Source organism: Leptosomus discolor, unplaced genomic scaffold (assembly GCF_034619465.1).
Source record: "Leptosomus discolor isolate bLepDis1 unplaced genomic scaffold, bLepDis1.hap2 HAP2_SCAFFOLD_214, whole genome shotgun sequence".
NCBI lineage: Eukaryota > Metazoa > Chordata > Aves > Leptosomiformes > Leptosomidae > Leptosomus > Leptosomus discolor.
The window spans coordinates 1-23,583 of NW_028237802.1; the positions used below are offsets into that span (position 1 = coordinate 1).

Below are 23,583 nucleotides of genomic sequence, written 5' to 3' on the forward strand. Positions count from 1 at the left end.
TGGGAAGCATCCAGTGGTTCCTCCCCCCCAAAACCCCCCTGGGGAGGCGTCTGGTGGTCCCTACCCCCCAAAACCCCCCCTGGGAGGCGTCTGGTGGTCCCTACCCCCCCAAAACCCCCCTGGGGAGGCGTCTGGTGGTTCTTACCCCTGAAACCCCCCCCTGGGGAGCATCCAGTGGTTCCTACCCCCCCCCAAAACCCCCTTGGGGAGGGTTCTGGTGGTCCCTCCCCCCCCAAAACCCCCCCTGGGGACGTGTCTGGTGATTCCTACCCCCCCAAAACCCCCTTGGGGAGGTGTCTGGTGGTCCCTATCCCCCCAAAACCCCCCCTGGGGAGGCGTCTGGTCGTTCCTACCCCCCAAAACCCCCCCTTGGGGAGGCGTCCTGGTGGTTCTTACCCCCGAAACCCCCCCCTGGGGAAGCATCCAGTGGTTCTCCCCCCCCAAAACCCCCCTGGGGAGGCGTCTGGTGGTCCCTACCCCCCCAAAACCCCCCCTGGGGAGGCGTCTTGGTGGTCCCTACCCCCCCAAAACCCCCCTGGGGAGGCGTCTGGTGGTTCTTACCCCTGAAACCCCCCCCTGGGGAGCATCCAGTGGTTCCTACCCCCCCCAAAACCCCCTTGGGGAGGGTTCTGGTGGTCCCTCCCCCCCCAAAACCCCCCCTGGGGACGTGTCTGGGTGATTCCTACCCCCCCAAAACCCCCTTGGGGAGGTGTCTGGTGGTCCCTACCCCCCCAAAACCCCCCCTGGGGACGTGTCTGGTGATTCCTCCCTCCCCAAAACCCCCTTGGGGAGGTGTCTGGTGGTTCTTACCCCCCCAAAACCCCCCCTGGGGAGGGTTCTGGTGGTCCCTCCCCCCCCAAACCCCCCCCTGCGGACGTGTCCGGTGGTGCCTACCCCCCGCCTCCGCCTGTCCCCGCAGCGTCACCACCCCCTACAACGCGGATTTCGACGGGGACGAGATGAACCTGCACCTCCCGCAGTCGCTGGAGACGCGGGCGGAGATCCAGGAGTTGGCCATGGTGCCCCGCATGATCGTCACCCCCCAGTCCAACCGCCCCGTCATGGGCATCGTCCAGGACACCCTCACCGCCGTCCGCAAGTTCACCAAGCGCGACGTCTTCCTCGAGCGCGTCCGTTGGCGGGGCGATTCCGGGGGGTTTGGGGGCGATTCCGGGGGTTTGGGGGCGTTAGAGGGGTTTGGGGGGCGTTAGAGGGGTTTGGGGGCGTATGAGGGGTTTTGGGGGTAATTTCGGGGGTTTTGGGGGGCGATTCTGGGGGTTTGGGGGCAATTTCGGGGGGTTTGGGGGCGATTCTGGGGGTTTGGGGGGGCGTTAGAGGGGTTTGGGGGGCGATTCCGGGGTTTTGGGGGCGTATGAGGGGTTTTGGGGGTAATTTCGGGGGTTTTGGAGGCGATTCTGGGGGTTTTGGGGGCATTAGAGGGGTTTGGGGGGCGATTTCGGGGGGTTTGGGGCAATTCTGGGGGGCTTTGGGGGCGATTCCGGGGGTTTGGGGCGATTCTGGGGGGCTTTGGGGGCGATTCCGGGGGTTTGGGGGGCGATTCTAGGGGTTTGGGGGCGATTCTAGGGGTTTGGGGGGCGTTAGAGGGGTTTGGGGGGCGTTAGAGGGGTTTGGGGGGCGTTAGAGGGGTTTCGGGGGCGATTCCGGTGGTTTTGGGGGCATATGAGGGGTTTTGGGGGTGATTTCGGGGGGTTGGGGGCGATTTCGGGGGGTTTGGGGGGCAATTCCGGGGGTTTTGGGGGTATTAGAGGGGTTGGGGGGCGATTCTGGGGGTTTTGGGGCGTTAGAGGGGTTTGGGGGGCGATTCTGGGGGTTTTGGGGCGATTCTGGGGGTTTTGGGGCATTAGAGGCGTTCAGGGGGCGATTCTAGGCGTTCGGGGGGCGATTCCGGGGGTTTTGGGGGTGTTAGAGGGGTTTGGGGGCGATTCTGGGGGTTTTGGGGGCGTATGAGGGGTTCGGGGGGTGATTCTAGGCGTGCGGGGGGCGATTCCGGGGTTTGGGGGCGATTCTAGGGGTTTGGGGGGGCGATTCTGGGGGTTTTGGGGGCATTAGAGGGGTTTGGGGGTTGATTGTGGGATTTTGGAGCGTTAGAGGGGTTTGGGGGGTGTTTCCGGGGGGTTTGGGGGGGCGATTGTGGGGATTTTGGGGGTGTTAGAGGGGTTTGGGGCAATTCCGGGGGGTTTGGGGCGATTGTGGGGATTTGGGGAGCATTAGAGGGGCTTGGGGGGCGATTCCGGGGGTTCAGGGGGCATTTCCGGGGGGTTTGGGGTGTTAGAGGGGTTTGGGGGCAATTCCGGGGGGTTTGGGGGCGATTGTGGGGATTTGGGGAGCGTTAGAGGGGTTTGGGGGGCGATTCCGGGGGTTTTAGGGAGTGATTCTGGGGAGTTTGGGGTTGATTGTGGGGATTTTGGGGGCGATTCTAGGGGTTCGAGGGGCGATTCCGGGGGGTTTGGGGGTGATTCCGGGGGTTTGGGGGTGATTCCGGGGGTTTTGAGGACGTTAGAGGGGTTTGGGAGTCGATTCCGGGGGGTTTGGGGGCAATTCCGGGGGGTTTGGGGTGTTCTTGGGGTGTGAGGTGGGATCTTGGGGTGTGAGGTGGGATTGTGGGATTTTGGGGTGTGAGGTGGGATTTTGGGGTGTTTGTGGGGGTGAGGTGGGATTGTGGGGGGTGAGGTGAGATTTTTGAGGGGTGAGGTGGGATTTTGGGGTGTTCTTGGGGGGTGAGGTGGCATTGTGGGATTTTGGGGGTGAGGTGGGATTTTGGGGGGTGAGATGGGATTGTGGGATTTTGGGGTGTGACGTGGGATTTTGGGGGGTGAGATGGGATGGTGGGATTTTGGGGTGTGACGTGGGATTTTGGGGGGTGAGATGGGATGGTGGGATTTTGGGGTGTGACGTGGGATTTCGGGATGTTTCTTGGGGGGCGGGGTCATGTGGGATTTGGGGTGCCCTCAAGCTGTCACGTGGCGCTTGGGCCATCCCTGTCCAGCAGGAGACCCCCAAGGAGATGGGTTTTTTTTTTTGGGGGGGGGGGTGTGTACCTTTGCCCCGAGCGCCTTTTTTTTTTTGGGGGGGTACTGACGGAGGGGGGGGCTGTCCCCGCCCGGCAGGGGGAGGTGATGAACCTCCTGATGTTCCTCTCGACGTGGGACGGGAAGGTGCCCCAACCCGCCATCCTGAAGCCCCGCCCCCTCTGGACCGGGAAGCAGATCTTCTCCCTCATCATTCCCGGGCACATCAACTGCATCCGCACCCACAGCACCCACCCGGACGACGAGGACAGCGGGCCCTACAAGCACATCTCCCCGGGGGACACCAAGGTGGGGGCGTCGGGGGGGGGTTTGGGGGTGTTGGGGGGGGTTTGGGGGTGTTGGGGGGGGTCCTGGGGGCATCGGGGGGGGTTTGGGGGCGTCGGGGGGGTTTTTGGGGGCGTCTGGGGGGGTTTTGGGGACGTCTGGGGGGGTTTTGGGGACGTCTGGGGGGGTTTTGGGGACGTCTGAGAAGGTTCTAGGACATTGGAGGGTCCTGGGGGCGTCAGGGGGGGTCCTGGGGGCGTCAGGGGGGGGTCCTGGGGGCGTCTGGGGGGGTCCTGGGGGCGTCTGGGGGGGTCCTGGGGGTGTCTGGGAGGGGTTTGGGGGCGTCTGAGGGGTCCTGGGGGCGTCTGAGGGGTTTTGGGGGCGTCTGGGGGGGGTTTGGGGGCGTCTGGGGGGGGTTGGAGGCGTCTGAGGGGGTTTTGGGGGCGTCTGGGGGGGGTTTGGGGGCATCTGGGGGGGGTTTGGGGGCATCTGGGGGGGGTTTGGGGGCGTCTGAGGGGGTTTTGGGGGCGTCTGGGGGGTTTTGGGGGCGTCTGGGGCGGTTTGGGGACGTTTGAGAGGGTTCTAGGGACATTGGAGGGGTCCTGGGGGCGTCTGAGAGGGTTTTGGGGACGTCTGAGAGGTCATGGAGACGTCTGGGGGGGTTTTGGGGACGTTGAGAAGGTTCTATGGACATTGGAGGGGTCCTGGGGGCGTCTGGGGGGGTCCTGGGGGCGTCTGGGGGGGTCCTGGGGGCGTCTGGGGGGGTCCTGGTGGCGTCTGGGGGGGTTTTGGGGACGTCTGGGGGGGTTTTGGGGACGTCTGGGGGGGTTTTGGGGACGTCTGGGGGGGTCCTGGGGGCGTCTGGGGGGGGTTTTGGGGACATCTGAGCGGGTTTTGGTGGGACTTAGGGGGAGTCTGGGGGGGCTTGGTGGGACATAAGGGTGGTCTGGGGGCTTGGGGGTGCTCTAGGGTGGCTTGGTGGGACATAGGGAAGATCTGGCGGGCTTGGTGGGACAGGGAGGGTCTTGGGGGGCTTGGTGGGACATGAGGGTGGTCTGAGGGAGTTTGGTGGGACGGGTGGTCTTGAGGGGCTTGGTGGGACTTGAGGGGGGTCTGGGGGGGCTTGGGGGTGCTCTAGGTTGGCTTGGTGGGACATGAGGATGGTCTGGGGGGGCTTGGTGGGACAGGGAGGGTCTTGGGGGCTTGGTGGGACAGGGTTATCTGGGGGGGTTTGGTGGGACATAGGGAAGATCTGGGGGCTTGGTGGGACATGAGGGTGATCTGGGGGGGCTTGGTGGGACATGAGGGTGGTCTGGGGGGGCTTGGTGGGACATGAGGGTGGTCGGGGGGGCTTGGTGGGACAGGGATGGTCTTGGGGGGCTTGGTGGGACATAAGGATGGTCTAGGGGGCTTGGGGGTGGTCTAGGTTGGCTTGGTGGGACATGAGGGTGGTCGGGGGGGCTTGGTGGGACATAGAGAAGATCTGGGGGGGCTTGGTGGGACAGGGATGGTCTGGGGGGCTTGGTGGGACTTGAGGGGGGTCTTGGGGGCTTGGTGGGACATGAGGGTGGTCTGGGGGGGCTTGGTGGACATGAGGATGGTCTGGGGGGCTTGGTGGGACATGAGGGTGGTTCTGGGGGGGCTTGGTGGGACAGGGATGGTCTTGGGGGGCTTGGTGGGACATAGGGAAGATCTGGAGGGGGGTGTCCCAGATCAGGTGGACCCTTGAGGTGGGCAGAGGGGCGGGGGGGGGGTGGTGGTTTCCAGAGGACCCTCGGGGTGGTTGGAAAGACCTTGGGGTGGGGTGAGGCCTACCTTGTGTCCTCCAGGAGGCCTTGGGTGGAGCGCGGCCGGGGGGGGTGTCGTCTCCAGAGGTTTTTGGGTGGTCCTGACCCATCCCCCCCGCCCCCCTCTGGACGTAGGTGGTGGTGGAGAACGGGGAGCTCATCATGGGCATCCTCTGCAAGAAGTCCCTGGGCACCTCGGCCGTTCCTTGGTCACATCTCCTACCTGGAGATGGGCCACGACACCACCCGCCTCTTCTACAGCAACATCCAGACGGTCATCAACAACTGGCTCCTCATCGAGGGTCAGCGAGGAACCGGGGGGGGGTGGGCTCGGGGACCCCTCTTGGTGGCCCAAAATGGGGGTCTGGGTGGCTGGGGGTCTTCTCCAGCTCTTCGTGGTGGCCCATTGTGGGGGTTTGGGTGGCTGGGGATCTTCTCCAGCTCTTCGTGGTGGGCCAAAGTGGGGGTTTGGGTGGCTGGGGATCTTCTCCAGCTCTTCGTGGTGGCCCAAAATGGGGGTCTGGGTGGCTGGGGGTCTTCTCCAGCTCTTCTTGGTGGCCCAAAATGGGGGTCTGGGTGGCTGGGGATCTTCTCCAGCTCTTCTTGTGGCCCAAAATGGAGGTCTGGGTGGCTGAGGATCTTCTCAGACGCTTCTTGGTGGCCCAAAATGGGGGTCTGGGTGGCTGGGGGTCTTCTCCAGCTCTTCGTGGTGGCCCATTGTGGGGGTTTGGTGGCTGGGGATCTTCTCAGACCCTTCTTGGTGGCCCAGAATGGGGGTCTGGGCATCTGGGATCTCTCCAGCTCTTCTTGGTGGCCCAAAATGGGGGTCTGGGTGGCTGGGGGTCTTCTCCAACTCTTCTTGGTGGGCCAAAGTGGGGGTTTTTGGGTGGCTGGGGATCTTCTCCAGCTCTTCGTGGTGGCCTATTGTGGGGGTTTGGGTGGCTGGGGATCTTCTCAGACCCTTCTTGGTGGCCCAGAATGGGGGTCTGGGCATCTGGGGATCTTCTCCAGCTCTTCTTGGTGGCCCAAAATGGGGGTCTGGGTGGCTGGGGATCTTCTCCAGCTCTTCTTGGTGGGCCAAAGTGGGGGTCTGGTGGATGGGGGTCTTCTCCAGCTCTTCGTGGTGGGCCAAAGTGGGGGTCTGGGTGGCTGGGGGGTCTTCTCCAACTCTTCTTGGTGGCCCAAAATGGGGGTCTGGGTGGCTGGGGGTCTTCTCCAACTCTTCTTGGTGGCCCAAAATGGGGGTCTGGGTGGCTGGGGGTCTTCTCCAACTCTTCTGGTGGCCCAAAATGGGGGTCTGGGTGGCTGGGGATCTTCTCCAGCTCTTCTTGGTGGGCCAAAGTGAGGGTCTGGGTGGCTGGGGGTCTTCTCCAGCTCTTCTTGGTGGGCCAAAGTGGGGGGTCTGGGTGGCTGGGGATCTTCTCAGACCCTTCTTGGTGGCCCAAAATGGGGGTCTGGGCATCTGGGGATCTTCTCCAGCTCTTCTTGGTGGCCCAAAGTGGGGGTCTGGGTGGCTGGGGATCTTCTCAGACCCTTCTTGGTGGCCCAGAATGGGGGTCTGGGCATCTGGGGGTCTTCTCCAGCTCTTCGTGGTGGCCTATTGTGGGGGTCTGGGTGGCTGGGGATCTTCTCCAGCTCTTCTTGGTGGGCCAAAATGGGGGTCTGGGTGGCTGGGGATCTTCTCAGATCCCTCTTGGTGGCCCGAAATGGGGGTTTGGGCATCTTGGGACCTTCTCAGACCCTTCTTGGTGGCCCAGAATGGGGGTCTGGGTGTCTCGGGACCTTCTTGGACCCCTCTTGGTGGCCCAAAATGAGGGTGTGGGTATCTGAGGACCTTCTCCAACCCCCTCTTTGTGGGGCAGAGTGTGTCCATGGGAGTTCTTGGACCCTGTTTTTTTGGGACACCAGGGACCCAAGTGTCTTGGGGGGGGGAACCCTTGCCCCCCCCCCCCTCTTTTTTTGGGGTGTGGGGGCTTCTTGAACCCCCTTTTTGGGCACTGGGAGGACCTTTGTGGTCCACGGGGGTGTCCTCAGACCCTCTACGTCGGTGCTCCGGTATCTCCCCCGGGGTCAGGAGAACATGGCAGAGGGTTGGTTTTGGGGGGGGGGGGAAGGGAAGGACCCCCCCTGGAGGGGAGGGGGGGTCACCCTGGGGTGGGGAGCACCCCATGATCCCCCCTCCCCCCCCCCCAGGCCACACCATCGGGATCGGGGACTCCATCGCCGACGCGAAGACCTACCAGGACATCCAGAACACCATCAAGAAGGCCAAGCAAGACGTCATCGAGGTTGGGGGGTGGCTTTTTTTGGGGGGGGGGACCCCCCCTGGGATTTTAGGGGGGGGGGGGGGCATACCCTGAGGGGTGCTGTGAGATCCCCTGGTTGGGATTTTGGGGGTGGGGGGAAACTGAGGAACCCACCGTGGTGGTGGATCTCGGGGGGGGTTCACAGCGCTTGGAGGTCTCCATGGGTGACCCTTGGGGGGGGGGGGGGGGGGGCGCAGCGAGTTTGGGGGGGGGCGAGGGGTCCTCAAGGGGGTTTTGGGGGGGGCTTCATGAAGTTTTGGGTACCCCCCCCGTGTCTCGAGAGGGTTTTGGGTGCCCGGAGAGGGGGGGGGTGGGGGCCGGGGGTTGCTTCAAGGTTCTCCTCAAGTTTGGGGGCGAGGCTTCAAGGATCCTGGGACGTTTTGGGGGGATCTCGGGGGGTTTTTGGGGGTGTCCTAAATTTCCCCAGGACATTTTGGGGTGCTCCTTGAGGTTTTGGAGGACCACCGGGGATCCCAGGACATTTTGGGGTGCTCCCAGGGGTTTTTGGGTGTCCCAAATTTCCCCAGGACATTTTGGGGTGCTCCTTGGGGTTTTGGAGGACCACCGGGGATCCCAGGACATTTTGGGGTGCTCCCAGGGGTTTTTGGGGTGTCCCAAATTTCCCCAGGACATTTTGGGGTGCTCCTTGAGGTTTTGGAGGACCACCGGGGATCCCAGGACATTTTGGGGTGCTCCCAGGGGTTTTTGGGGTGTCCCAAATTTCCCCAGGACATTTTGGGGTGCTCCTTGAGGTTTTGGAGGACCACCAGGGATCCCAGGACATTTTGGGGTGCTCCTTGGGGTTTTGGGGTGTCCCAACTTTTCTGGGACATTTTGGGGTGCTCCCTGGGTTTTGGGTCACCACCAGGGATCCCAGGACATTTTGGGGTTCTCCTTGGGGTTTTGGGGTGTCCCAACCTTCTCTGGGACATTTTGGGGTGGTCCCCAGGGTTTTGGGGTGTCCCCACTTCCCCACGGCCATCTTGGGGTTCTCTTTGGGGTTTTGGGGTGTCCCCACTTCCCCACGGCCATCTTGGGTGCTGCTTGGGGTTTTGGGGTGTCCCAACCTTTTCTGGGACATTTTGGGGTGCTCCTTGGGGTTTTGGGGTGTCCCCACTTCCCCACGGCCATCTTGGGGTGCTCCTTGAGGTTTTGGGGTGTCCCAACCTTCTCTGGGACATTTTGGGGTGCTCCCCAGGGTTTTGGGTCACCACCAGGGATTCCAGGACATTTTGGGGTGCTCCTTGGGGTTTTGGAGGACCACCGGGGATCCCAGGACATTTTGGGTGCTCCTTGGGGTTTTGGGGTGTCCCAACCTTCTCTGGGACATTTTGGGGTGCTCCTTGGGGTTTTGGGGTGTCCCCACTTCCCCACAGCCATCTTGGGGTGCTCCTTGGGGTTTTGGGGTGTCCCAACCTTCTCTGGGACATTTTGGGGTGCTCCTTGGGTTTTGGGGTGTCCCCACTTCCCACAGCCATCTTGGGGTTCTCCTTGGGGTTTTGGGGTGTCCCACTTCCCCACGGCCATCTTGGGGTGCTGCTTGGGGTTTTGGGGTGTCCCAACCTTCTCTGGGACATTTTGGGGTGCTCTCTGGGTCTTCACACCCTCCCAACAACACCAGGAAGGTTTTGGGGCCCTCCCCGCCCTCCTTCCATTCCCCCTTGGGACCTTCTCCTGGTGGGTCTCCATCGCTCCTACCCCGAGACATCGTGGTGGGGGGTGGGGGGCCACTCCTGGGGTTTTGGGGTGCCCCAGTGACCCCCTCCCCCCCCCCCCCCCCCCCGTGATGGGGTGACAGGTCATCGAGAAGGCCCACAACAACGAGCTGGAGCCCACCCCGGGCAACACGCTGCGGCAGACCTTCGAGAACCAGGTCAACCGCATCCTCAACGACGCCCGCGACAAGACGGGCTCCTCCGCCCAGAAGTCCCTCTCCGAGTACAACAACTTCAAGTCCATGGTGGTCTCGGGCGCCAAAGGCTCCAAAATCAACATCTCCCAGGTCTGGGGGGGGGGCTCTACGGGGTCTTGGGGGGCCCCTGTGGGGTCTCAGGGAGGTGCCTGGAGGATCTCAGGGGGGTTGGGGAAGGTTCTTGTTGGGGTTTTGTAGAGCTCTGTGGGGTCCTCTTGGGGGTTTGAGGTATTGAGGGCAGCAGGAGCTCCAAAATGACCATCTCCAGGTCTTGGGGGGGCTCTACGGGGTCATGGGGGGCCCCTCTGGGGTCTCAGGGAGGTGCCTGGAGGATCTCAGGGGGGTTGGGGAAGGTTCTTGTTGGATTTATAGGCTTTTGTTGGGTTCTTTTGGGGTTTGGAGTAGTGATGGACACCTGGAGCTCCAAAATGACCATCTCTGGGTCTTTGGGGGGCTCTGAGGGGTCTTGGGGGGGGTCCTCTGGGGTCTCAGGAGGTTGCCTGGAGGATCTCAGAGGGGTTTGGAAGGGTTCCTGTTGGGGTTTTGTAGAGCTCTGTGGGGTTCTCTAGGGGGTTTGGAGTAGTGATGGGCACCAGGAGCTCCAAATGACCATCTCTGGGTCTTTGGGGGGCTCTGAGGGGTCTTGGGGGGGTCCTCTGGGGTCTCAGGGAGGTGCCTGGAGGATCTCAGGGGGGTTGGGGAAGGTTCCTGTTGGGTTTTGTAGGCTTTTGTTGGGTTCTTTTGGGGGTTTGAGGTGGTGATGGGCGCCAGGAGCTCCAAAATGACCATCTCCAGGTCTTGGGGGGGCTCTACGGGGTCTTGGGGGGGTCCTCTGGGGTCTCAGGGAGGTGCCTGGAGGATCTCAGGGGGGTTGGGAAGGTTCCTGTTGGGTTTTGTAGGCTTTTGTTGGGTTCTTTGGGGGTTTGAGGTGGTGATGGGCACCGAGAGCTCCAAAATGACCATCTCCAGGTCTTGGGGGCTCTACAGGGTCTTGGGGGGGCCCCTCTGGGATCTCAGGGAGGTGCCTGGAGGATCTCAGGGGGGTTTGGGAGGGTCTTGTTGGGTTTTGTAGAGCTTTCTGGGGTTCTCTAGGGGGTTTGAGGTGGTGATGGGCACCCAGAGCTCAAAATGACCATCTCCAGGTCTTGGGGGGGCTCTATGGGGTCTTGGGGGGCCCCTCTGGGGTCTCAGGGAGGTGCTTGGAGGATCTTAGGGGGTTTGGGAAGGTTCTTGTTGGGTTTTGTAGAGCTCTGTGGGGTTCTCTAGGGGGTTTGAGGTGGTGATGGGCGCTAGGAGCTCCAAAATGACCATCTCCAGGTCTTGGGGGGCTCTACGGGGTCTTGGGGGCCCCTCTGGGGTCTCAGGGAGGTGCCTGGAGGATCTCAGGGGGGTTTGGGAGGGTTCTTGTTGGGTTTTGTAGAGCTTTCTGGGGTTCTCTAGGGGGTTTGAGTGGTGATGGGCACCCAGAGCTCCAAAATGACCATCTCCAGGTCTTGGGGGGCTCTACAGGTCTTGGGGGCCCCCTCTGGGGTCTAAGGGGGGTGTCTGGAGGATCTCAGGGGCTTTTGGGAAGGTTCCTGTTGGGTTTTGTAGGCTTTTGTTGGGTTCTTTTGGGGGTTGGAGGTGGTGATGGGCGCCAGGAGCTCCAAAATGACCATCTCTGGGTCTTTGGGGGGCTCTACGGGGTCTTGGGGGGCCCCTCTGGGTCTCAGGGAGGTGCCTGGAGGATCTCAGGGGGGTTTGGAAGGGTTCCTGTTGGGTTTTGTAGGCTTTTGTTGGGTCTTTTGGGGGTTTGAGGTGGTGATGGGCAGCAGGAGCTCCAAAATGACCATCTCTGGGTCTTTGGGGGCTCTGAGGGGTCTTGGGGGGTCCTCTGGGGTCTCAGGGAGGTGCCTGGAGGATCTCAGGGGGGTTTGGGAGGGTTCCTGTTGGGTTTTGTAGGCTTTTGTTGGGTTCTTTTGGGGGTTTGAGGTGGTGACGGGTGCCAGGAGCTCCAAAATGACCATCTCTGGGTCTTTGGGGGGCTCTGAGGGTCTTGGGGGGCCCCTCTGGGGTCTCAGGGAGGTGCCTGGAGGATCTTAGGGGGTTTGGGAAGGTTCTTGTTGGGTTTTGTAGAGCTCTGTGGGGTTCTCTAGGGGGTTTGAGGTGGTGATGGGCGCCAGGAGCTCCAAAATGACCATCTCCAGGTCTTGGGGGGCTCTACGGGGTCTTGGGGGGCCCCTCTGGGGTCTCAGGGAGGTGCCTGGAGGATCTCAGAGGGGTTTGGGAGGGTTCTTGTTGGGTTTTGTAGAGCTCTGTGGGGTTCTCTAGGGGGTTTGAGGTGGTGGTGGGCACCCAGAGCTCCAAAATGACCATCTCCAGGTCTGGGGGGGGCTCTACGGGGTCTTGGGGGGCCCCTCTGGGGTCTAAGGGGGTGTCTGGAGGATCTCAGGGGGGTTGGGGAAGGTTCTTGTTGGTTTTGTAGGCTTTTGTTGGGTTCTTTTGGGGGTTTGGAGTAGTGATGGGCACCAGGAGCTCCAAAATGACCATCTCTGGGTCTTTGGGGGCTCTACGGGGTCTTGGGGGGGGTCCTCTGGGGTCTCAGGGAGGTGCCTGGAGGATCTCAGGGGGGTTTGGGAAGGTTCTTGTTGGGTTTTGTAGGCTTTTGTTGGGTTCTTTTGGGGGTTTGAGGTGGTGATGGGCACCTGGAGCTCCAAAATGACCATCTCCAGGTCTTGGGGGGTCCCTGTGGGGTCCAGGGAGACCCCAGGGTCACCACGATGGTCCGTGGTGCCGTTGACCTCCACGAGGACCATCTCCCACCTACCTTGGGGATCCCTCCAGGCCCCTGGGAGGTTCCTGGTGGGGATCAGGATCTTCCTGTGGGATCTGGGTGGACCAAGTGGAGGGTTGTGGGGTCCTGTGGGGTCCAGGGAGACCCCAGAGGTCACCACGATGGTCCATGGTGCCGTTGACCTCCACGAGGACCATCTCCCACCTACGCTGGGGATCCCTCCAAGCCCTGGGAGGTTCCTGGTGGGGATCAGGGATCTTCCTGTGGGATCTGGGTGGACAAGTGGAATGGTTGTGGGGTCCAGGGAGACCCCAGGGGTCACCACGATGGTCCATGGTGCCATTGACCTCCAAGAGGACCATCTCCCATCTGTCTTGGGGATCCCTCCAGGCCCCTGGGAGGTTCCTGGTGGGGATCAGGGATCTTCCTGTGGGATCTGGGTGGACCAAGTGGATGGTTGTGGGGTCCTGTGGGGTCCAGGGAGACCCCAGAGGTCACCACGATGGTCCATGGTGCCGTTGACCCTCCAAGAGGACCATCTCCCACCTACCTTGGGGATCCCTCCAGGCCCCTGGGAGGTTCCTGGTGGGGATCAGGGATCTTCCTGTGGGATCTGGGTGGACCAAGTGGATGGTTGTGGGGTCCAGGGAGACTCCAGGGGTCACCACGATGGTCCATGGTGCCGTTGACCTCCAAGAGGACCATCTCCCACCTACCTTGGGGATCCCTCCAGGCCCCTGGAAGGTTCCTGGTGGGGATCAGGGATCTTCCTGTGGGATCTGGGTGGACCAAGTGGAGGGTTGTGGGGTCCAGGGAGACCCCAGGGGTCACCACGATGGTCCATGGTGCCGTTGACCTCCACGAGGACCATCTCCCACCTACCTTGGAGATCCCTCCAGGCCCCTGGGAGGTTCCTGGTGGGGATCAAGGACCTTTTTTGAGGTCTGGGGGTGCCCCCCGCCGCCCCCCCATCCCACCCCCACCGCCTCCCTCCCGTCCCCGGCAGGTCATCGCGGTGGTGGGACAGCAGAACGTGGAAGGGAAGCGCATCCCCTTCGGTTTCAAGCACCGGACGCTGCCCCACTTCATCAAGGACGACTACGGCCCGAGAGCCGGGGCTTCGTGGAGAACTCCTACCTGGCCGGCCTCACCCCCACCGAGTTCTTCTTCCACGCCATGGGGGGGCGCGAGGGTCTCATTGACACCGCCGTCAAGACGGCCGAGACCGGTCAGCTCCGTCCCACCCCCCACCCCCCCCCCCCCCCCCCGGGGAACCCCCTCAGGGACCTCCAAACCCGCCCCAGATGCCTCCTGGGGACACCAAGTGGTCTTGAGGACCTCAGAACCCTTCTCAGGGACCCCAAAGCCTTCTCAGATGCCTCCTGAGGGCACCCAAACCCTCCCCAGATGCCTCCTGGAGACCCCCAAACCATCCTCAGATGCTTTCTGGGGACACCAAGTGGTCTTTGGGACCTCAAAAGCCTTCTCAGATGCTTCCTGAGGGCACCCAAACCCTCCCCAGATGCCTCCTGGGGATCCCCAATGCTCTTGAGGACCCCCCAAACCCTCCCCAGATGCCTCCTGAGGTTCCCCCAAAGCTCTTGAGGACCCCCAAACCCTCCCCTAGATGCCTCCTGAGGACCCCCAAACCTCCCCAGATGCCTCCTGAGGTTCCCCAAAGCTCTTGAGGACCCCCAAACCCTCCCTAGATGCCTCCTGAGGACCCCCAAACCCTCCCGAGATTCCTCCTGAGCTTCCCCAAAGCTCTTGAGGACCTCCAAACCCTCCCTAGATGCCTCCTGAGCTTCCCAAAGCTCTTGAGGACCCCAAACCCTCCCTAGATGCCTCCTGGGGCCACCAAGTGGTCCTCAGGACCTCAAAACCCTTCTCAGGGACCCCAAAGCCTTCTCAGATGCCTCCTGAGGGCACCCAAACCCTCCCCAGATGCCTCCTGAGCTTCCCCAAAGCTCTTGAGGACCCCCAAACCCTCCCCAGATGCCTCCTGAGGTTCCCCAAAGCTCTTGAGGACCCCCAAACCCTCCCTAGATGCCTCCTGGGGCCACCAAGTGGTCCTCAGGACCTCAAAACCCTTCTCAGGGACCTGAAAGCCTTCTCAGATGCCTCCTGAGGGCACCCAAACCCTCCCCAGATGCCTCCTGAGCTTCCCCAAAGCTCTTGAGGACCCCCAAACCCTCCCGAGATTCCTCCTGAGGACCCCTAAACTCTCCCCAGATGCCTCCTGAGGTTCCCCAAAGCTCTTGAGGACCCCCAAACCCTCCCTAGATGCCTCCTGAGCTTCCCCAAAGCTCTTGAGGACCCCTAAACCCTCCCCAGATGCCTCCTGAGCTTCCCCAAAGCTCTTGAGGACCCCTAAACCCTCCCCAGATGCCTCCTGAGCTTCCCCAAAGGTCTTGAGGACCCCAAACCCTCCCTAGATGCCTCCTGAGCTTCCCCAAAGCTCTTGAGGACCCCTAAACCCTCCCCAGATGCCTCCTGAGCTTCCCCAAAGCTCTTGAGGACCCCTAAACCCTCCCCAGATGCCTCCTGAGGTTCCCCAAAGCTCTTGAGGACCCCCAAACCCTCCCTAGATGCCTCCTGAGCTTCCCCAAAGCTCTTGAGGACCCCTAAACCCTCCCTAGATGCCTCCTGAGCTTCCCCAAAGCTCTTGAGGACCCCCAAACCCTCCCCAGATGCCTCCTGAGCTTCCCCAAAGCTCTTGAGGACCCCAAAACCCTCCCTAGATGCCTCCTGAGCTTCCCCAAAGCTCTTGAGGACCCCCAAACCCTCCCCAGATGCCTCCTGAGGACCCCTAAACCCTCCCCAGATGCCTCCTGAGGTTCCCCAAAGCTCTTGAGGACCCCCAAACCCTCCCCAGATGCCTCCTGAGCTTCCCCAAAGCTCTTGAGGACCCCCAAACCCTCCCTAGATGCCTCCTGAGGACCCCCAAACCCTCCCTAGATGCCTCCTGAGGTTCCCCAAAGCTCTTGAGGACCCCCAAACCCTCCCTAGATGCCTCCTGAGCTTCCCTAAAGTTCTTGAGGACCCCCAAACCCTCCCTAGATGCCTCCTGAGGTTCCCCAAAGCTCTTGAGGACCCCCAAACCCTCCCTAGATGCCTCCTGAGCTTCCCTAAAGTTCTTGAGGACCCCCAAACCCTCCCCAGATGCCTCCTGAGGTTCCCCAAAGCTCTTGAGGACCCCCAAACCCTCCCGAGATTCCTCCTGAGGACCCCTAAACCCTCCCCAGATGCCTCCTGAGCTTCCCCAAAGCTCTTGAGGACCCCCAAACCCTCCCGAGATTCCTCCTGAGGACCCCTAAACCCTCCCCAGATGCCTCCTGAGCTTCCCCAAAGCTCTTGAGGACCCCCAAACCCTCCCCAGATGCCTCCTGAGCTTCCCCAAAGCTCTTGAGGACCCCCAAACCCTCCCCAGATGCCTCCTGAGGTTCCCCAAAGCTCTTGAGGACCCCCAAACCCTCCCCAGATGCCTCCTGAGCTTCCCCAAAGCTCTTGAGGTCCCCCAAACCCTCCCTAGATGCCTCCTGAGCTTCCCCAAAGCTCTTGAGGACCCCCAAACCCTCCCGAGATTCCTCCTGAGGACCCCTAAACCCTCCCCAGATGCCTCCTGAGCTTCCCCAAAGCTCTTGAGGACCCCCAAACCCTCCCCAGATGCCTCCTGAGCTTCCCCAAAGCTCTTGAGGTCCCCCAAACCCTCCCTAGATGCCTCCTGAGCTTCCCCAAAGCTCTTGAGGACCCCCAAACCCTCCCGAGATTCCTCCTGAGGACCCCTAAACCCTCCCCAGATGCCTCCTGAGCTTCCCCAAAGCTCTTGAGGACCCCCAAACCCTCCCCAGATGCCTCCTGAGCTTCCCCAAAGCTCTTGAGGACCCCCAAACCCTCCCCAGATGCCTCCTGAGCTTCCCCAAAGCTCTTGAGGTCCCCCAAACCCTCCCTAGATGCCTCCTGAGCTTCCCCAAAGCTCTTGAGGTCCCCCAAACCCTCCCTAGATGCCTCCTGAGCTTCCCCAAAGCTCTTGAGGACCCCCAAACCCTCCCAAGATGCCTCCTGAGGACCCCTAAACCCTCCCCAGATGCCTCCTGAGCTTCCCCAAAGCTCTTGAGGACCCCCAAACCCTCCCCAGATGCCTCCTGAGCTTCCCCAAAGCTCTTGAGGACCCCCAAACCCTCCCCAGATGCCTCCTGAGCTTCCCCAAAGCTCTTGAGGTCCCCCAAACCCTCCCTAGATGCCTCCTGAGCTTCCCCAAAGCTCTTGAGGACCCCCAAACCCTCCCTAGATGCCTCCTGAGGTTCCCCAAAGCTCTTGAGGACCCCCAAACCCTCCCTAGATGCCTCCTGAGCTTCCCCAAAGCTCTTGAGGACCCCCAAACCCTCCCCAGATGCCTCCTGAGGACCCCTAAACCCTCCCCAGATGTCTCCTGAGCTTCCCCAAAGCTCTTGAGGACCCCCAAACCCTCCCCAGATGCCTCCTGAGCTTCCCCAAAGCTCTTGAGGACCCCCAAACCCTCCCGAGATGCCTCCTGAGGACCCCTAAACCCTCCCCAGATGCCTCCTGAGCTTCCCCAAAGCTCTTGAGGACCCCCAAACCCTCCCCAGATGCCTCCTGAGGACCCCTAAACCCTCCCCAGATGCCTCCTGAGCTTCCCCAAAGCTCTTGAGGACCCCCAAACCCTCCCCAGATGCCTCCTGAGCTTCCCCAAAGCTCTTGAGGACCCCCAAACCCTCCCCAGATGCCTCCTGAGGACCCCTAAACCCTCCCCAGATGCCTCCTGAGCTTCCCCAAAGCTCTTGAGGTCCCCCAAACCCTCCCTAGATGCCTCCTGAGCTTCCCCAAAGCTCTTGAGGACCCCCAAACCCTCCCCAGATGCCTCCTGAGGACCCCTAAACCCTCCCCAGATGCCTCCTGAGCTTCCCCAAAGCTCTTGAGGACCCCCAAACCCTCCCCAGATGCCTCCTGAGCTTCCCCAAAGCTCTTGAGGACCCCCAAACCCTCCCCAGATGCCTCCTGAGGACCCCTAAACCCTCCCCAGATGCCTCCTGAGCTTCCCCAAAGCTCTTGAGGTCCCCCAAACCCTCCCTAGATGCCTCCTGAGCTTCCCCAAAGCTCTTGAGGACCCCCAAACCCTCCCTAGATGCCTCCTGAGGTTCCCCAAAGCTCTTGAGGACCCCCAAACCCTCCCTAGATGCCTCCTGAGCTTCCCCAAAGCTCTTGAGGACCCCCAAACCCTCCCCAGATGCCTCCTGAGGACCCCTAAACCCTCCCCAGATGTCTCCTGAGCTTCCCCAAAGCTCTTGAGGACCCCCAAACCCTCCCCAGAAGCCTCCTGAGCTTCCCCAAAGCTCTTGAGGACCCCCAAACCCTCCCGAGATGCCTCCTGAGGACCCCTAAACCCTCCCCAGATGCCTCCTGAGCTTCCCCAAAGCTCTTGAGGACCCCCAAACCCTCCCCAGATGCCTCCTGAGGACCCCTAAACCCTCCCCAGATGTCTCCTGAGCTTCCCCAAAGCTCTTGAGGACCCCCAAACCCTCCCTAGATGCCTCCTGAGGTTCCCCAAAGCTCTTGAGGACCCCCAAACCCTCCCCAGATGCCTCCTGAGGACCCCTAAACCCTCCCCAGATGCCTCCTGAGCTTCCCCAAAGCTCTTGAGGACCCCCAAACCCTCCCCAGATGCCTCCTGAGCTTCCCCAAAGCTCTTGAGGACCCCCAAACCCTCCCCAGATGCCTCCTGAGGACCCCTAAACCCTCCCCAGATGCCTCCTGAGCTTCCCCAAAGCTCTTGAGGACCCCCAAACCCTCCCCAGATGCCTCCTGAGCTTCCCCAAAGCTCTTGAGGACCCCCAAACCCTCCCCAGATGCCTCCTGAGCTTCCCCAAAGCTCTTGAGGACCCCCAAACCCTCCCCAGATGCCTCCTGAGCTTCCCCAAAGCTCTTGAGAACCCCCAAACCCTCCCTAGATGCCTCCTGAGCTTCCCCAAAGCTCTTGAGGACCCCCAAACCCTCCCTAGATGCCTCCTGAGGTTCCCCAAAGCTCTTGAGGACCCCCAAACCCTCCCCAGATGCCTCCTGAGCTTCCCCAAAGCTCTTGAGGACCCCCAAACCCTCCCGAGATTCCTCCTGAGGACCCCTAAACCCTCCCCAGATGCCTCCTGAGCTTCCCCAAAGCTCTTGAGGACCCCCAAACCCTCCCGAGATTCCTCCTGAGGACCCCTAAACCCTCCCCAGATGCCTCCTGAGCTTCCCCAAAGCTCTTGAGGACCCCCAAACCCTCCCTAGATGCCTCCTGAGGTTCCCCAAAGCTCTTGAGGACCCCCAAACCCTCCCTAGATGCCTCCTGAGCTTCCCCAAAGCTCTTGAGGTCCCCCAAACCCTCCCCAGATGCCTCCTGAGGTTCCCCAAAGCTCTTGAGGACCCCCAAACCCACCCGAGATTCCTCCTGAGGACCCCCAAACCCTCCCCAGATGCCTCCTGAGCTTCCCCAAAGCTCTTGAGGACCCCCAAACCCTCCCCAGATGCCTCCTGAGGACCCCTAAACCCTCCCCAGATGCCTCCTGAGCTTCCCCAAAGCTCTTGAGGACCCCCAAACCCTCCCCAGATGCCTCCTGAGGAAATCTCCCAAAGCTCTCCAGGACCCCCAGGGCTGACACCCCCCTTGCCCCCCGCCGTGTCCCCCCCCCATCGCAGGGTACATCCAGCGGCGGCTGATCAAGTCGATGGAGTCGGTGATGGTGAAGTACGACGCGACGGTGCGGAACTCCATCAACCAGGTGGTGCAGCTCCGCTACGGCGAGGACGGGCTGGCGGGCGAGAGCGTCGAGTTCCAGAACTTGGCCACCCTCAAACCCTCCAACAAGGCCTTCGAGAAGAAGTGAGGGACCTTCTGCTTGGGGGGACGGGAGGGTTTGGGGGGGGGGGGGGGGAGCGGTTGGAGAGGTCCCAGAGCATGGGGGGAGGCCCGGGGGGACGTGTTGGCGGGTCTCCTGTCCTAGAGCTTCGGCCCGTCTTGGGGGTCTCCCAAGATCTTCTGGCCCAAATTGGGGCTCCAGGTTGGTGTCCCCAAGATGATCCTCCCCAAATTGGAGCTCATTTGGGGTCTCCATGATGTTCCTCCCCAAATTTGGGCTCCTTTTGGGGTCTCCAAGCTACTTCTCCCCAAATTTGAGCTCATTTTGGGGTCTCCAAGCTGCTCCTCCCCAAATTTGAGCTCATTTTGGGGTCTCCCAAGCTGTTCCTCCCCAAATTTGAGCTCATTTTGGGGTCTCCCAAGCTGTTCCTCCCCAAATTTGAGCTCCTTTTGGGGTCTCCAAGCTGCTCCTCCCCAAATTTGAGCTCCTTTTGGGGTCTCCCAAGCTGTTCCTCTCCAAATTTGAGCTCCTTTTGGGGTCTCTAAGCTGCTCCTCCCCAAATTTGGGCTCCTTTTGGGGTCTCCCAAGATGTTCCTCCCCAAATTTGGGCTCCTTTTGGGGTCTCCAAGCTGCTCCTCTCGAAATTTGAGCTCATTTTGGGGTCTCCCAAGCTGTTCCTCCCCAAATTTGAGCTCATTTTGGGGTCTCCATGATGTTCCTCCCCAAATTTGAGCTCATTTTGGGGTCTCCAAGCTGCTCCTCCCCAAATTTGAGCTCCTTTTGGGGTCCCCAAGCTGCTCCTCCCCAAATTTGGTCTCCTTTTGGGGTCCCCAAGCTGCTCCTCCCCAAATTTGGTCTCCTTTTGGGGTCCCCAAGCTGTTCTTTCCCAAATTTGGGCTCCTTTTGGGGTCCTCAAGCTGCTCCTCCCCAAATTTGGTCTCCTTTTGGGGTCTCCAAGCTGCTCCTCTCCAAATTTGAGCTGATTTTGGGCTCTCTAAGCTGTTCCTCCCCAAATTTGAGCTCATTTTGGGGTCCCCATGCTGTTCTTCCCCAAATTTGAGCTCATTTTGGGGTCTCCAAGCTGCTGTTCTTCAAATTTGAGCTCATTTGGGGGTCTCCCAAGATGTTCCTCCCCAAATTTGGTCTCCTTTTGGGGTCCCCAAGCTGTTCTTCCCCAAATTTGAGCTCATTTTGGGGTCTCCATGATGTTCCTCCCCAAATTTGAGCTCATTTTGGGGTCTCCAAGCTGCTCCTCCCCAAATTTGAGCTCCTTTTGGGGTCCCCAAGCTGCTCCTCCCCAAATTTGGTCTCCTTTTGGGGTCCCCAAGCTGCTCCTCCCCAAATTTGGTCTCCTTTTGGGGTCCCCAAGCTGTTCTTTCCCAAATTTGGGCTCCTTTTGGGGTCCTCAAGCTGCTCCTCCCCAAATTTGGTCTCCTTTTGGGGTCTCCAAGCTGCTCCTCCCTAAATTTGAGCTCATTTTTTGGTCTCCAAGCTGCTCCTCCCTAAATTTGAGCTCATTTTGGGGTCTCCAAGCTCCTCCTCCCTAAATTTGAGCTCCTTTTGGGGTCTCCAAGATGTTCCTCCCCAAATTTGAGCTCATTTTGGGGTCTCCATGATGTTCCTCTCCAAATTTGAGCTCCTTTTGGGGTCTCCAAGCTACTTCTCCCCAAATTTGAGCTCATTTTGGGGTGTCCAAGATGTTCCTCCTCAAATTTGAGCTCATTTTCGGGTCTCCAAGATGTTCCTCCCCAAATTTGAGCTCATTTTGGGGTCTCCAAGCTGCTCCTCCCCAAATTTGGTCTCCTTTTGGGGTCTCTGAGCTGCTCCTCCCCAAATTTGAGCTCATTTTGGGGTCTCCAAGCTGCTCCTCCGCAAATTTGAGCTCATTTTGGGGTCTCCAAGCTGCTCCTCCCCAAATTTGGTCTCCTTTTGGGGTCTCTGAGCTGCTCCTCCCCAAATTTGAGCTCATTTTGGGGTCTCCAAGCTGCTCCTCCGCAAATTTGAGCTCATTTTGGGGTCTCCATGATGTTCCTCCTCAAATTTGAGCTCATTTTGGGGTCTCCATGATGTTCCTCCCCAAATTTGGGCTCCGTTTCGGGTCTCCAGGCTGCTCCTCCCAAAATTTGAGCTCATTTTGGGGTCTCCAAGATGTTCTTCTCCGAATTTGAGCTCATTTTGGGGTCTCCAAGATGTTCTTCTCCGAATTTGAGCTCATTTTGGGGTCTCCAAGATGCTTCTCCCCAAATTTGAGCTGATTTTGGGATCTCAAGCTACTCCTCCCCAAATTTGGGCTCATTTTGGGGTCTCTAAGCTGCTCCTCCCCAAATTTGGGCTCATTTTGGGGTCTCCCAAGATGTTCCTCCCCAAATTTGAGGTAATTTTGGGGTCTCCATGATGTTCCTCCCCAAATTTGAGCTCATTTTGGGGTCTCCAAGCTGCTCCTCCCCAAATTTGGGCTCCTTTTGGGGTCTCCAAGCTGCTCCTCCCCAAATTTGAGCTCATTTTGGGGTCCCCAAGCTGCTCCTCTTCAAATTTGAGCTCATTTTGGGGTCTCCATGATGTTCCTCCCCAAATTGGAGCTCATTTTGGGGTCTCCATGATGTTCCTCCCCAAATTTGGGCTCCTTTTGGGGTCTCCAAGCTACTTCTCCCCAAATTTGAGCTCATTTTGGGGTCTCCAAGCTGCTCCTCTCGAAATTTGAGCTCATTTTGGGGTCTCCCAAGCTGTTCCTCCCCAAATTTGAGCTCATTTTGGGGTCTCCATGATGTTCCTCCCCAAATTTGAGCTCATTTTGGGGTCTCCAAGCTGCTCCTCCCCAAATTTGAGCTCCTTTTGGGGTCCCCAAGCTGCTCCTCCCCAAATTTGGTCTCCTTTTGGGGTCCCCAAGCTGCTCCTCCCCAAATTTGGTCTCCTTTTGGGGTCCCCAAGCTGTTCTTTCCCAAATTTGGGCTCCTTTTGGGGTCCTCAAGCTGCTCCTCCCCAAATTTGGTCTCCTTTTGGGGTCTCCAAGCTGCTCCTCTCCAAATTTGAGCTGATTTTGGGCTCTCTAAGCTGTTCCTCCCCAAATTTGAGCTCATTTTGGGGTCCCCATGCTGTTCTTCCCCAAATTTGAGCTCATTTTGGGGTCTCCAAGCTGCTGTTCTTCAAATTTGAGCTCATTTGGGGGTCTCCCAAGATGTTCCTCCCCAAATTTGGTCTCCTTTTGGGGTCCCCAAGCTGTTCTTCCCCAAATTTGAGCTCATTTTGGGGTCTCCATGATGTTCCTCCCCAAATTTGAGCTCATTTTGGGGTCTCCAAGCTGCTCCTCCCCAAATTTGAGCTCCTTTTGGGGTCCCCAAGCTGCTCCTCCCCAAATTTGGTCTCCTTTTGGGGTCCCCAAGCTGCTCCTCCCCAAATTTGGTCTCCTTTTGGGGTCCCCAAGCTGTTCTTTCCCAAATTTGGGCTCCTTTTGGGGTCCTCAAGCTGCTCCTCCCCAAATTTGGTCTCCTTTTGGGGTCTCCAAGCTGCTCCTCCCTAAATTTGAGCTCATTTTTTGGTCTCCAAGCTGCTCCTCCCTAAATTTGAGCTCATTTTGGGGTCTCCAAGCTCCTCCTCCCTAAATTTGAGCTCCTTTTGGGGTCTCCAAGATGTTCCTCCCCAAATTTGAGCTCATTTTGGGGTCTCCATGATGTTCCTCTCCAAATTTGAGCTCCTTTTGGGGTCTCCAAGCTACTTCTCCCCAAATTTGAGCTCATTTTGGGGTGTCCAAGATGTTCCTCCTCAAATTTGAGCTCATTTTCGGGTCTCCAAGATGTTCCTCCCCAAATTTGAGCTCATTTTGGGGTCTCCAAGCTGCTCCTCCCCAAATTTGGTCTCCTTTTGGGGTCTCTGAGCTGCTCCTCCCCAAATTTGAGCTCATTTTGGGGTCTCCAAGCTGCTCCTCCGCAAATTTGAGCTCATTTTGGGGTCTCCAAGCTGCTCCTCCCCAAATTTGGTCTCCTTTTGGGGTCTCTGAGCTGCTCCTCCCCAAATTTGAGCTCATTTTGGGGTCTCCAAGCTGCTCCTCCGCAAATTTGAGCTCATTTTGGGGTCTCCATGATGTTCCTCCTCAAATTTGAGCTCATTTTGGGGTCTCCATGATGTTCCTCCCCAAATTTGGGCTCCGTTTCGGGTCTCCAGGCTGCTCCTCCCAAAATTTGAGCTCATTTTGGGGTCTCCAAGATGTTCTTCTCCGAATTTGAGCTCATTTTGGGGTCTCCAAGATGTTCTTCTCCGAATTTGAGCTCATTTTGGGGTCTCCAAGATGCTTCTCCCCAAATTTGAGCTGATTTTGGGATCTCAAGCTACTCCTCCCCAAATTTGGGCTCATTTTGGGGTCTCTAAGCTGCTCCTCCCCAAATTTGGGCTCATTTTGGGGTCTCCCAAGATGTTCCTCCCCAAATTTGAGCTAATTTTGGGGTCTCCATGATGTTCCTCCCCAAATTTGAGCTCATTTTGGGGTCTCCAAGCTGCTCCTCCCCAAATTTGGGCTCCTTTTGGGGTCTCCAAGCTGCTCCTCCCCAAATTTGAGCTCATTTTGGGGTCCCCAAGCTGCTCCTCTTCAAATTTGAGCTCATTTTGGGGTCTCCATGATGTTCCTCCCCAAATTGGAGCTC

The 23,583-nt window shown here is 59.6% G+C and overlaps 1 protein-coding gene across 1 annotated transcript in view; it reads left to right on the top strand.

The window, feature by feature from the left end:
• Positions 1 to 919: 919 nt before the first annotated feature.
• LOC147412744 (DNA-directed RNA polymerase II subunit RPB1-like) overlaps positions 920 to 23,583 on the top strand; it is a gene marked incomplete at both ends in the record, with an annotated part of 56,030 nt that continues 33,366 nt past the window's right edge. Inside the window, 9 exon segments of the mRNA XM_086481067.1 lie at positions 920 to 1,130; positions 3,129 to 3,338; positions 5,237 to 5,301; positions 5,303 to 5,403; positions 7,295 to 7,389; positions 9,206 to 9,409; positions 13,099 to 13,198; positions 13,201 to 13,320; positions 18,789 to 18,972. Coding sequence (XP_086337193.1) covers positions 920 to 1,130; positions 3,129 to 3,338; positions 5,237 to 5,301; positions 5,303 to 5,403; positions 7,295 to 7,389; positions 9,206 to 9,409; positions 13,099 to 13,198; positions 13,201 to 13,320; positions 18,789 to 18,972 — 1,290 coding nt within the window.